Source organism: Temnothorax americanus, unplaced genomic scaffold, assembly GCF_048541705.1.
Source record: "Temnothorax americanus isolate GAGA-0224 unplaced genomic scaffold, ASM4854170v1 Scaffold38, whole genome shotgun sequence".
In the NCBI taxonomy this organism is placed as follows: domain Eukaryota; kingdom Metazoa; phylum Arthropoda; class Insecta; order Hymenoptera; family Formicidae; genus Temnothorax; species Temnothorax americanus.
Genome location: NW_027509526.1, coordinates 647,052 through 659,321, shown reverse-complemented (window position 1 = coordinate 659,321; position 12,270 = coordinate 647,052). Strand labels below are relative to the sequence as shown.

The window sequence follows — 12,270 nt, the reverse complement described above, 5'->3', positions numbered from 1 at the left end:
AAAAGCATTTGTATCATGCTTTAAGTTGTTTCTCTCTCATTACTTATATATTTATAATATAATATAATATAGTATAATAACCTTCGAATCTTAGTTTTCTCGAGGACGTGCGCTTACCGCGAAGGAATGTATTGTCGTAATAAATTTGTCGAAATGCCTTATATCGGCGCGCAAGCGAATGGAAAAGATCCAATTCAAGTACTAAGAATGAGAACTCGGAGGGAAAGGTGAATTTAATGAAGGTGGCAAGTCGGAAGGAATCCGTTATAACTTTAGAATCAATATGATCGTGATATTGTCTTTGAAATGAAGATAGTTTTAAACTCGGCCTTAATGAGCTCTCATTAAAATACAATCGACGCGAGGAGCTAGACGCGCGCTTGCGCTCGTTCTCGTCCATTTGTTTCAACTCTGGGCGTATTTTGTCCTTAACAGGATCATCTCGATCATTCTCTCTCTCTTTCTTTCTCTCTCTCTCTCTCTCTCTCTCTCTCTCTCTCTCGGCAAAAAGCCACTCCGAGACTTTGATCATTCGATAACGGCACATCGTCCTTAAGCTCACAATAACTGGCGCGCAAATGCGCGCGATATATTATGTTCCGCGGCACTTTATAAGCTGCCCAATTCTCCGCACGTAACATCTCGAATTTCTAATTTACACCGGGCTCTCAGTTTCCTATTTAATTACGGGACGGCGTGTAGTACGTCCGATAAGTCGTGAATGATACTCTCGAGCACATCGTTTCGCCGCGCCGCGCTGCGCCGCGCGACGACGTGTCCTTCTTATTAAACGGCGGTAACGCTTTTTGCGAGAGACTTTGAATTATTAACCCTCAACGGGCCGATAATGTTTCTCGTGTGATGTAGTCCGTGCCACGTCGCGCGATATTTATGTCGGTTTTATTATGCTTCTATGCGCGGCACGATGGGATAACAACGCCATAGTGATGCTGCTCGCATTAATGCGCTCTGCGTTGGGATTTTGTTACGCGGAAAATGACACACGGGCCTATGTAAAATTGACAGCAATAATTCGGTGAGCAAATTCGATACTTTTACGATACGACTTGTTAGTTGATGCAAATTATAAACTATAGTTTTACTCGATAAAACTTACAATCAAATTTATTTACATATATTTGTAAGATAAATATGAATATTGAATTAAAATCATCATATATCAATTTTACTCGTTTTTCCTTTCCTCTTTACTAATTTTTTTTTTTTTAACCAAAATTTTAAATATATGATATTTTACGAAAGTATTGTAGAAAGGTATACCAATGCAAACACAAATATTTGTTTGTGTAAGAAAAACATTTTTTTTTTTTAAATTAAATCAAGGCTTTTTTTAATACAAATCTGCAAGCATAAAACTGATTCATTTTTTATCGTTGAATGAGGAGGACTTTGGTAAAGAGTGAAACTAGTTTCAATTGGAGAGCACCAAGAGTTCAATTGGAAAACGTTAAAAATGCATAACAAATGTAATTGGATTTTCGCATATCTGTATCGATTGTCTATAATTTTCTATAAACGAGTTAATTATTATTTATTTAATTAATTTTATATCTATTTGTTCTGTCTAATTGCTGGTCGAGAAATACATTATTTTAATAGAATATCATTAGTCTTTATTTAACTTTGTAGAGCAATACTTTAGCATCTTTTGAAATCAGTTTTATTTTTTGTCGGTAACTCAGGAGAATCTTGAAAGTCGAAAACTAGTTTAAGTAAGAAGTGATTGAAGTGCACAAAGGATTTACTTGGAAAGCGTAAAAACTTAATTTTATCATTGCACAAATATCCGCGTTTGTAGATTCGTATCGACCTTGATTTGATTTCCTATAGTGTCTTACAAAAACTAGTTAATTATTATTTATTTAATAAATTTGATTCAAATATCTTTTTTTATCGAATTTATTTTATTTTACCAGGTAGACGATTTTTCAAATCTTATTTTTTAATTTTACAAATAATAGGTTTTCATGAAAAGTGCAACAATTTTTAACTGTACTTATGCTATTGTATTATAGATATACATTTTGGTTTTGGAAAATTCCTGACAGTTAAGTGTTTGATGGTATGTAAAAATATATTTATGTAATATGAGATCTATTAGCAGCCACCACCATATTCAAATATCCTCGGAAACTGCTCATCACTTCTCACCGCTTCTTCGAGAGAGTTGTGGTAGAAATCTTCTTTACATAATTTGAATGTTAGATTTTTAATCTTCAATTGTGCAATGGTTATTCTGGTAGATGTAATTTTTCAAATATTATGGATGAGCACTTTCGCGATAAAGTAATCTCTAATCCATAATGATTTCATGGACTTAGATAGATTTAGCTTTTCTATTCATCAGATTTAAACTTGCAACTTTTATTTATGGAAATATTTAAAGAATCACGTCCACCAGAATAACTCTCGTACAATGGAGGATTTGAAAACCAACATTTAAACCGTTGTAGAAGGGATTCTGCTCCTATCGCAACTCTCAAAGAAGTGGTAAGCAGTTTTCATGGATATTTGAATACAGTGGCTGCTAATAGATCTCATATTGAATATGTTCTTATACTGCATCAAACATCCAGCTGTCAGGAATTGTTCAACATATCAAAATGATCAATGTAAGTAATGTATATATATATATATATATATATATATATATATATATATAGTAGCATAAACATATTAATTATATATAGTAATTCAAAAGTGTTGATGCATCTTTTTGCGAACACTCCGCATAAAGTTGAATAATATCGCAAAAAGCGAGGATTTATCCCGTTTTGTGCCATTTACCATTTGAATCATAAAAATCAAAAAATTTTTCGTTGCTATAAGAGCGGAAGATCTATGAACAGTATAAGAGAGGAAAAATTCACCGCAAACCCGCAGCAGATCCATCTCGCACTTTTCAGGAACGACCGGGATCCTTTGTCGCAACAAAGTCCGGGGGGTGGGCTGCGTAAACGCTGGGCTAAAGGCTGTCAAAAAATTGTTCAGGTAAACGTTCGGACAAGGACGCACGCTCCAGCGATTCAAAACTGCAATAGTTTCCACAGGAATCGACGCCCATTCACTCCGGGGAGCCCTCAGATCGCGCGCAAACGTTTGCGAATCACATCTCGGCTATCGTTTGCGGCCGCTCGGCCGTGACAGCAGTCGGCTAGTAGTAAAAGCGTATCTGGACTGACTGGTGCGGGTGTTGGCGGCGTGTTTACAGTGACACACCTGATCCTATAATAATGTTTCACCGCCGCCGCCGCCGTCGCCACCGACGCGCGGCGTGTCAGGTCGCGTCGAGTGAAAGGGTGAAACGCGCCCGGGCGTGAGCGGATTTAAAATTTGCCCAGTCTCTCTCATGCGAGATACTGCAGAACGTGAGTCATCTCGACAGTATTTCTCAAAGTCAGAATCAGGAACTCCTTAAAAAATTTTCTATCCTGTGTGTTATATGAAATTCGGCCAACGATACTTTCGACCATCTGATATTGTTATTATTATTCAAAGCGACAGGGAATTTTATAAGGGTTATAGGTAATAGAGGAGAGTCCCCTATCATGAGACAGGCTGCTAATATGAGATAGGGGTTTTTGCTAAACTAATAGGCTCCATCAATTAATCTCATAATAGGGGACTTTCCTCTAACAATAAAATGCAATATGAAATAACAGCAAATTATAATAACAAAGTATATATATATATTAATGTAATAAGGTTGAATAAAGGATTTAAATGCAAACGTCAAAATAGAAAATGTCACAATTGTGTACTATAACAGAACACAATATTAGAGGAAGGCCTACTCTTTGCGCGTATGCACAATTTAAAAAACTCAATTTCTTTTTTCTATCACTCCAAAAGTACAACACAAACAAATTCATCACTGGTAAAAAGAGATACGTTATTCCCTATGCAATATGCCAATAATATATTTATAAAAATGCCAAAAGAAACTAGTGTTTTCAAAAATCAATCAATACCTTGAAATGTTTAACATTTAATACGAAGTGTTTTGCAAAAATAGATAACGGCGGATGTAAATTTTTTCCCCAAAATGTACAACTATCAAAGTATCAAGCTCATATCACGTGTTTTGTAATCACTTTGAAACGGTGCATTCAAATTGTGAATTTATCAATCCAATGTTTCCGTTTGGTTTAAATATTTTGAGAGCTCTCTGTGTCATATGCTACTCAGTGCTATCGACTTACAAATCAATATAGATAGAGGGAAAGAATAAACGGTTTCAATTTACGATGAAACCTGTTAAAATTCCAGTGGAAGCACAACAATCGGTAACGGAAAGATATAAAAAAAAAGATTATCCTTTCACATGATTGATTCCATTCTTGATTGATTAGCGATACACGATGATAATCCTCGTGACAGTGTAAGGTATTATCGATACTCACACATACATATATGATTTTCAATTTTCGTTAATGTGTGTCATTTTCATTTAAATAGCTTTATCAAGCTCAGTTAAAATAAACAGCTTTTAAATGGTAATAGAACGTATTAAATTTCTATGACTAGCGTAAATGAATATCGGATATCGACTGTTTATCAAGCTAATAATCTCTTCGAGGTGATTGTTTTAGGAAATATAGTGTCGCACTCTGAATATAGCGACTGATAAAATAATTAAGGCCAGCAAAGTCGATTATGAAAATCATAATAATAACTCGGCGCAGTTGTTTTACGCAGGTTGAATAGAGATAGCGGTAGCTGTTATACTCTGCCGCATTAAGTCGCCGATAAATTAGGATTTCCATGAATAATAATATTGATTGCATGTGAAAACTATTCTATGGAGAAAAAAGTGCTCTGCGGGACATACTGTTCCATGGAACATCGTCTAAATGAATACTTAATTAATTAGATAATTTACTCAATGGGGTGAATTGTTGGAGAAATTAATTACCCTGAGAAAGTTGTCCTTGCCGGGTAATTAATCACGGTAGTAAACGCGTTTTGTTGACTTATACTGTCCAGTAAAAAGAATCTCCTTACCTGTGGAATTTTTAATTTATTTTAATCTTCTCGATAACAGATAACGTTTATACTATTTTTTAGTCATACGTGAGTTTTTTTACAACTAAAAATTTATTATTAAAATAATAAATTAATATATGTTTGTTTCTCGTAATGAAATGTCACACATAAAATTGTAACTCGTAACATCCTTATAACTGGTATCCGAGCATCCGATAAATGCAATTGATGCTCGGCTAATGGAAACAGCAACCTGCGGATCTGCTACTCTAGATGAAAGGTTAATTATGCAATCGGACTGCTTTCATACAAATACTGCTGTTTACAAACATGTCCGCATCTACGTTCCACGTGTTAATTATAATTCTGATATTATTGGATAAAACATTCTATCATCTCGATTCCGATAAATCACCCCGTTATGGCAATTACATCAATAATTTCCTACTATGCAAATCTCATAGAAAAAATATCATTAGGACTTCCTCCGTCAGAGAAGTATTCCGTTACAGTCATTAGCAAATTACTCAAACGTACTCAGTAATGATTGCCAAATTACGAGGATGTTTGTAGGCAAACTATATTGAGGAGTTATTAAAATACAAAAATAATGTAGCTAATTGTGATGTAACTAAAATTGATGAAAAATAGATTAAAGTTATAAGGCTTATTAATAAAAGGCATATATTTTGTTGGGTTGATAGTCATAGTGTACGTAAAATTTTTTAATTATTTTTTATATGTCAACAATTTTATGAGAAAAATTATGTATTGTTTACTATATTCCGTATAACAACAACTTTATAAATGAATTCCATTTCTAAACGTAACGGTGAGAATTTTTTAAGAAGAATCGCCCGCTATGTCAGTTTATACCTGGTCCTGGCGTTTGAGAAACCTTGGTAGGACGTGCCCGAGATCCTGTCGCTCTTACACAAGCTATTCCCTTCTCCCGACCTCGGGACAGGCCTCTCACATGTCCATGTGTAGTAAACAATACCCCAATGTCTAGCCGGCGCTATGAACGGCTCACGTCTCACGTGTCACGTTCGGCCATTTGCAGAAGCCAGAGCGGAGATAGCCGGTCCGGCGGAAAAATTCGTGAGGCCCGGGAGCACGCTGCAGCTACACTGCCTGGTGAAGAAGTCCACGGAAGTGCCGTCGTACCTCTTCTGGTATCATAACTTCCGTATGATCAACTACGACGTTGATCAGGGCGTCAACGTTAGCACCGATCTTGTCAGCCGGGAGAGCTGGCTGGAGGTGCCGCGGGCGTCGGACCGTCACTCCGGTAATTACACCTGCGAGGCCAGCAACGCCCAGCCGGCGCGCGTCCTGGTGCACGTCTTCAAGGGCGACAATCCGGCCGCGATGCAGCACAGTATTGCGTCCTCGCCGTCGGTGATGGCCTGCACCGCGTTGCTCACCATGTTCGTCACGCTTAAGCTGGCCCTGCAGACGAACTGGACCTTGTGACGCGCGTAAGTGCAGACCATGCGATACCTGCAAAAACCCAAGGTGTGTGGTAGCAAAATTGTGTAATATTGTCTATTTATCGTGTCGCGTGATCTATGTCCGTGGCGAGGACGTGCCGTGCCCTAGTTTTGGCTGCCAAAGTTAGTAGAACCGGCGGTATACGGTTATGGTGGTGGTCCAGTTAAAGATTCATCGTTGTTATCGGAATGGTGTGGCACCGTAAACTCTTGGAGCTGCAAGTCTTGGCTGTGATTGATTACTACCCCTATTCGAACGATCAACCTTACTCTCGCTGCCGGGCAAAGTAGCAGCCGTAAGACCAGCTGTGATTATTTGTGTCATCGGGAAGACGAATTCATTTAATCCATTATATGCACGTCTAATCATGGTTCAACGAGGAGCAGCAACGTAATACGCTAATGCAAAGCAGCATAATTGTCATCATCATTGCGAGATTAGTAGTGATCGATCATTGTGTGCTCGATGGTTTGTGTACCGACGAAGATTTCTGAGGCAGGAAACAGCCGTGTCTAACGGAGATCGATATATATAATAAAAGTATATAACAGTAGCTCATCATGTTCGCGCATGTATTTGAACGGTCGTCCGTCGGGCGAAAAAAAGAGTTGAGTGCTAGCCTGGAATAAAGTGCCCGCCATAACTTCCATATGAGTCACACTATATCATTCATTCTTCTGTCGATCGATCGCTTACATTCCGTGTCACACGCACGAGAAATATTAGGTCGTAATGCAGAGGCGGACGGGCATCAAGAGTGCCCGGATTAACTTCCGCGAAGATCATATTCACGATCGATCTATGACTCGCGTGCGCTCGCGAGTGGAAAGGGCCGACTCTTCAATCCGACTAATCCGACGAAGAGTTCGACGTATCATTTCGATGAGCCGAACTTCTAAGTGCGCGCGTAAGCGTGAGTGTACATACATACGTACATACATAAATGTGAACGTTGTAGAGAGACACTGTACGAGATTTATTTACTCGCTCGTACTCTATCGGGTGATACATATGTAATTAAGCGTTAAGTTTAAATCAGGAAAATCAGGTGCGCGCGACAGGCGCGCTCCACGATGCGTTCGTTCCACTTGCGCGCGCGACGCGCGTGAAGATGACCCAGTGAACACAATGAGTGCGTTCCGTTTGGGCGCTCACGCGCTGTAAGCATCGCTCTATCTTCGTTTGATATTTGATGTGCAACGAAGATAGAATGATGCTTACAGTGGCTTACAGCGCGTGAGCGCCCAAACGGAACGCACTCAATGTCTCAAAGACGCTATATGTCCCGATTTAAGACACGCGTGTTGTCTGGGAAAATCGATAGCGCGGATCGAAACTGTCCGCGATGCATGAGCATCAATGGTTGCGCCTCGACGGCCGCGGCGCATTAGAGCGACGACGATGATGCATTCGTCGCCACGATGCGAGAGCATCGTTAATCGCGCGGTACCGCGCCGTTTATACTTTGTTCGTTTTACGAGGGTGTCGTAAATACGTTGCGGAAGAAATATGGCTCCGCGAAGTTGCGAAAGTAAACGTCTTTTCTCACAGGCGGCCTAAGATACTTTAGTGGCGGGTTAACGAGACGGTTAACGAAAGTCTGGGTGCAATATTACCTTCCTTCGGAAGCGCCGAGGCAACACTTTGATGGGTGGTAAATGGACACACACGGAGTGAAAGTAACGTTGAGACTAAACAAACTGAACTTGCTATACTTGTGTTAGAGGGACGTTCGCGCAAGTCGTGAGCGTCGAAAGTAATAAGTGATTATTACGTTCCAGGATGCGAAATTATCGTGCCAACATTCTTTTATAATTAAAAGCTCGCCGAGAGCCAGGATACTAAAGGATGCTCGCATCAACAGGCAAAGCGTGCATTTGTGTTTGCGAAGAAGTTAAGCTCATTAAATAAAAATGCACCACATTATGTCACACTTGATATTTTTTAAATATTTTTGAAACAATTTGCTCGTCATCCGTCATAAATTTAAATATCCCATAATTTATTGTTTAAAAGATTATTATTTAAAAAAAAACTGAAAGTACGAAAGTGTGTGTAGATTTACATGCAGGAGCAATCACAAAATTTGATGAATTCGCGTCTTTCGAACGTCCGATAACGATGCGATCAGTTTAAGTAACATTATACGTAATTAACGATAATAAGCGCACCGCAACTGCATGTCGCTTATTTTACCTACGACTACCTAATTAGATGCGACATACGTTGAGTATGCATCTTATACTGCCTCGCTCGATGCTCGAGAAAGAATAACGAGGCTTCTATGTTCGAGTATTATACACAGGAAATTTCTCGATCAAATTGACAAGCGGAATTTATATGTATACATACTATACCCGACCTATTTAACGTAAATGCGGATGCTATGGAGCGGAAGAGAGTGCGTGCGCTTTCTCGATGACGAAACGGTAATTATTTAATCCTTTGACTGTATAAGTATGGACTACCAGTAGGCTGCATATCCTATAGCAAAATTAAGCGAGAAATATTTCCAAGTAACGGTTTTTGGGCAATCACTACCCGCGCGAAAATCAAATCATCATATTTTTACCAAATTCTGTCTATTCAACTATAAGTTATATATATATAATAGATATTAATAATATATTATTGTATAAACACAGCTTATCCATTTTTGTTATTTTTTGTTTATTATATATATAAATAATTTAATTTTGAGGTTAATTCCTCACATCAACATACCTAAAAAGGCTTATAGGTTCACTCCTTGGGTTTTATTTATTTAGCGCGTGTTATTACAATCTTATATATAATAAATAACTAGGCATAATTTAATTTTTTAAATGATAAACGCAAGTTGGTTGGTTAGTTTTGTTTTCCGTCTCTCTCTTACCAATATGAACACACTATACCTAATTTTTAGTTGTTGGTTAGCGAGGTCGCTATTATACTTTTTGACACAACCAATACTAATATATAGTCCATACTTATATATAGTCAAAGATTTAATCGGTCTACGAGTAGCATGATTAACGACGATATATCTCGGATCGTTGCACCGTCACTTCGCCGGCATAATTTTCCATGACGCGACCTTGCGCGAACCTGAAGCTGCTAACCTTGCACGCGTGCACCCTCCGATCGAAAGTGCAAGCGCTACTGGCTGCCAATAACCCTTCACCATACGCTCGCGCGTTTGCGTTCGAAATACTGACACTGACAAATTACGGAGTTTAGAATTTGTTAATCTTGATTATCACTCTCGTCACACACATACCGCCATCGCCGATGCGCGCGATGAAAAATTGTAGGGGCGCACGGCCGCGCGTACGGACGAGCGGAGCGAGGCCGAAACAAAGTTGCGAAGTATATATTGCGTGTTTTCGAAAGTTCGCTCTAAAGCTGACGGTAAACTGCGGACTGCTGGAATCACCGGATTTAATGCGCAGCATCTACCCGGAAGTTGGCGCAACGCGGTATGAACTTGAGCCGACTCCGCACCGCTGAAGAATTAATTAACTGACTTTACTAAACTAAACTTTTCACTCTTGGCGTTACTCTTGGTGTTTTCGGGGGATACGTTTATTGTCAAGCACGTAATGGATAGCAAGTAAGTTTTGGATTCCTTGTATGTTTGACTTTGGTATTGGTATCAGCGGCCATTTTATATTTCAGAAAATAACGCGGAAATAATTGAGGTGCCATTCTTTTTATTGCAAATTGCAGTTTAAATATCTTTAAGGTAAAATATTGTAATATCAATGAAAAATTCAGATCTAACGTAAAATCTCACAAAGCTGCAGTAATTTAAAAGATCAATAAGTATACGTGTAAATAACATAATATAACAAATGATTTTTATTGTTAAAAAATTATAAAATTTATTATACAAGTTCTATTTTAATCGCTAAATTGAACGTAAGTGTAAAGCGTAATCATTAACGTCGATTTGTCCAAAATTTTCGGAGTGCGTGCGTCACAGGCGCGTGCGTGTGCGAATGATTTTCAATGGTACCCGTAATTTTCCCCGCTTCGGTCGGACTCGACTTCAGCAAATTCCAGCTGCCAGTCGAATGTAAACGACTCTCGCTGAGAATAATCTTTGTATATTCGGTCTACGTAACCAGCACACATAATTAATCGCGATAATCCTGGCGTGATGTAGCGCAGCCTAACGATATTATCCCCCGTCGCTGCGCCGTTGACCTTGTTTATAACGTCGAAATTAGTTATACCCAACATTCACGAGAGGAGATCGTGTTCCACAGCTACAAGTTGCGAGGAACATTTCCCCAGCGGATTTCCCAAGCGCATCGTCGCGCATGCAACGCGCGCGCGCTCTGTTCGCATTTAACCTTGGGGCGATGCGTTGGGAATAGGAACAGGTGGTGGAAAGATTTTCATATTAATAAATGCCATCAAAAGGAAAAAAAAGGAGGGGGGGGGAAACCGTGCGACTTTCCGGTTGAGATTTTTGTCCGGTTGCGGTATCCAGTTCTACGGAGCACGAAGCTCCGGTTGTTGCGATTTCCACGAAACTCCCATCATTTTTCCTTCCTCTGCCCCGGCGCTTTTTTCCTTCCGCTGTTTTTTTTCCGTTCCCACGTTTCCTTTATTTTTTGCAATTTTTACTGGTAAAATATCGTGGAAAATATGTCGCGTTGGATTTATTCGCTGTCGAAGCAGCGAGCTGATGCGATCATACCCCGTTGTCCGTTTTTGATGATTGCTACTATTTTTGCGTTTTGCCGCGAGAAACACGAAATTCGCACTGGATCGCTTCTATCTACCAGACTTGTCTCGCAAAATAAAAGTGGCGGTCGTGCCGCTGTCCGCTTGTGATGATTGTTACTTTTTCGACGTTTTGCTGAGAAAAACAAAATTCGCGTTATATCGTTATTCGATCTAGCGGACTCGCGCGCGCGAGTGTCACTAGATAAAAAAAGAACTAACGGTTCGTTTTTTACTTTTAAAACTTAATGTCCTTTTCGAACGATTGGCTCAATTAGACGAGTGATCAAATATACCGTGCCTAATTGCGAAAGAGAAATTTATGATGGGATTAAATTTTTCTACCCATCAACGAGCGAAAAAAATGGAAATGGACGGCGTATCTGGCGCGTAATCAGCGGTGCTGCAGGTTTAAATACTTGTTTCATTTACTCCTGTCCTCCATTAATTCATTATCCAGCAATAGGCGTCTCCCAGTGGCCATGCATCGCGCGCATTTTCGATGGAAATAATCCCTCGTATTGCGAATGGCACTCAACAAACGCATCATTCAGCCGCCGTTGAATGAAGAGATCTCGCTAATGTGTGAAAATCCGTTCGGCGGGCTACTCTCCTTTATACTAAGGAAACACGTTTTAACGACTGACTGCTTCGAAAAGGAATCCGATCGCTCGACGTGTGCGATTTCAAGTAACTTTAACGGTAATATCTCTGTAACTACATTGTCTGGAATATTGTTTAATCACTAAGCGTGTAATAAATAGTTTAAACAATCATCCATCGTGCCTTTGAATGTAATTATTCTCCTATTGTATTTATTATAAGAGTGAATAATTTATAATTTTAACGAATTTGATTTTCGTTACTATAGTATCGATTTTATATTATTTTGTTGCCCAGATATATTATTAACACTGGAACTATTGGAGATTAATTTATATATTTATTTCTACCGAAGAAATCTTAGAAAAGAAAAGAGAAAAAGAGAAAACAAATTAATAAATAAAATTAATTATCTATGTAATTTCAATAAAAGTCAGAAAAAATTTCAGAAAT

General features: G+C 38.9%; 1 protein-coding gene across 3 annotated transcripts in view; it reads left to right on the top strand.

Moving 5' to 3' along the window:
* The window catches only part of LOC143902166 (lachesin), a 188,910-nt gene extending 176,920 nt beyond the window's left edge, over positions 1 to 11,990 (top strand). For 2 of the 3 annotated variants that reach the window (XM_077414864.1, XM_077414862.1), the window contains exon 4: positions 6,071 to 11,990. In XM_077414864.1, the coding sequence (XP_077270990.1) occupies positions 6,071 to 6,483 (413 nt within the window). In that variant the 3' untranslated portion in view covers positions 6,484 to 11,990. The other variant, XM_077414863.1, reaches the window with a different exon arrangement.
* Positions 11,991 to 12,270: the final 280 nt, after the last annotated feature.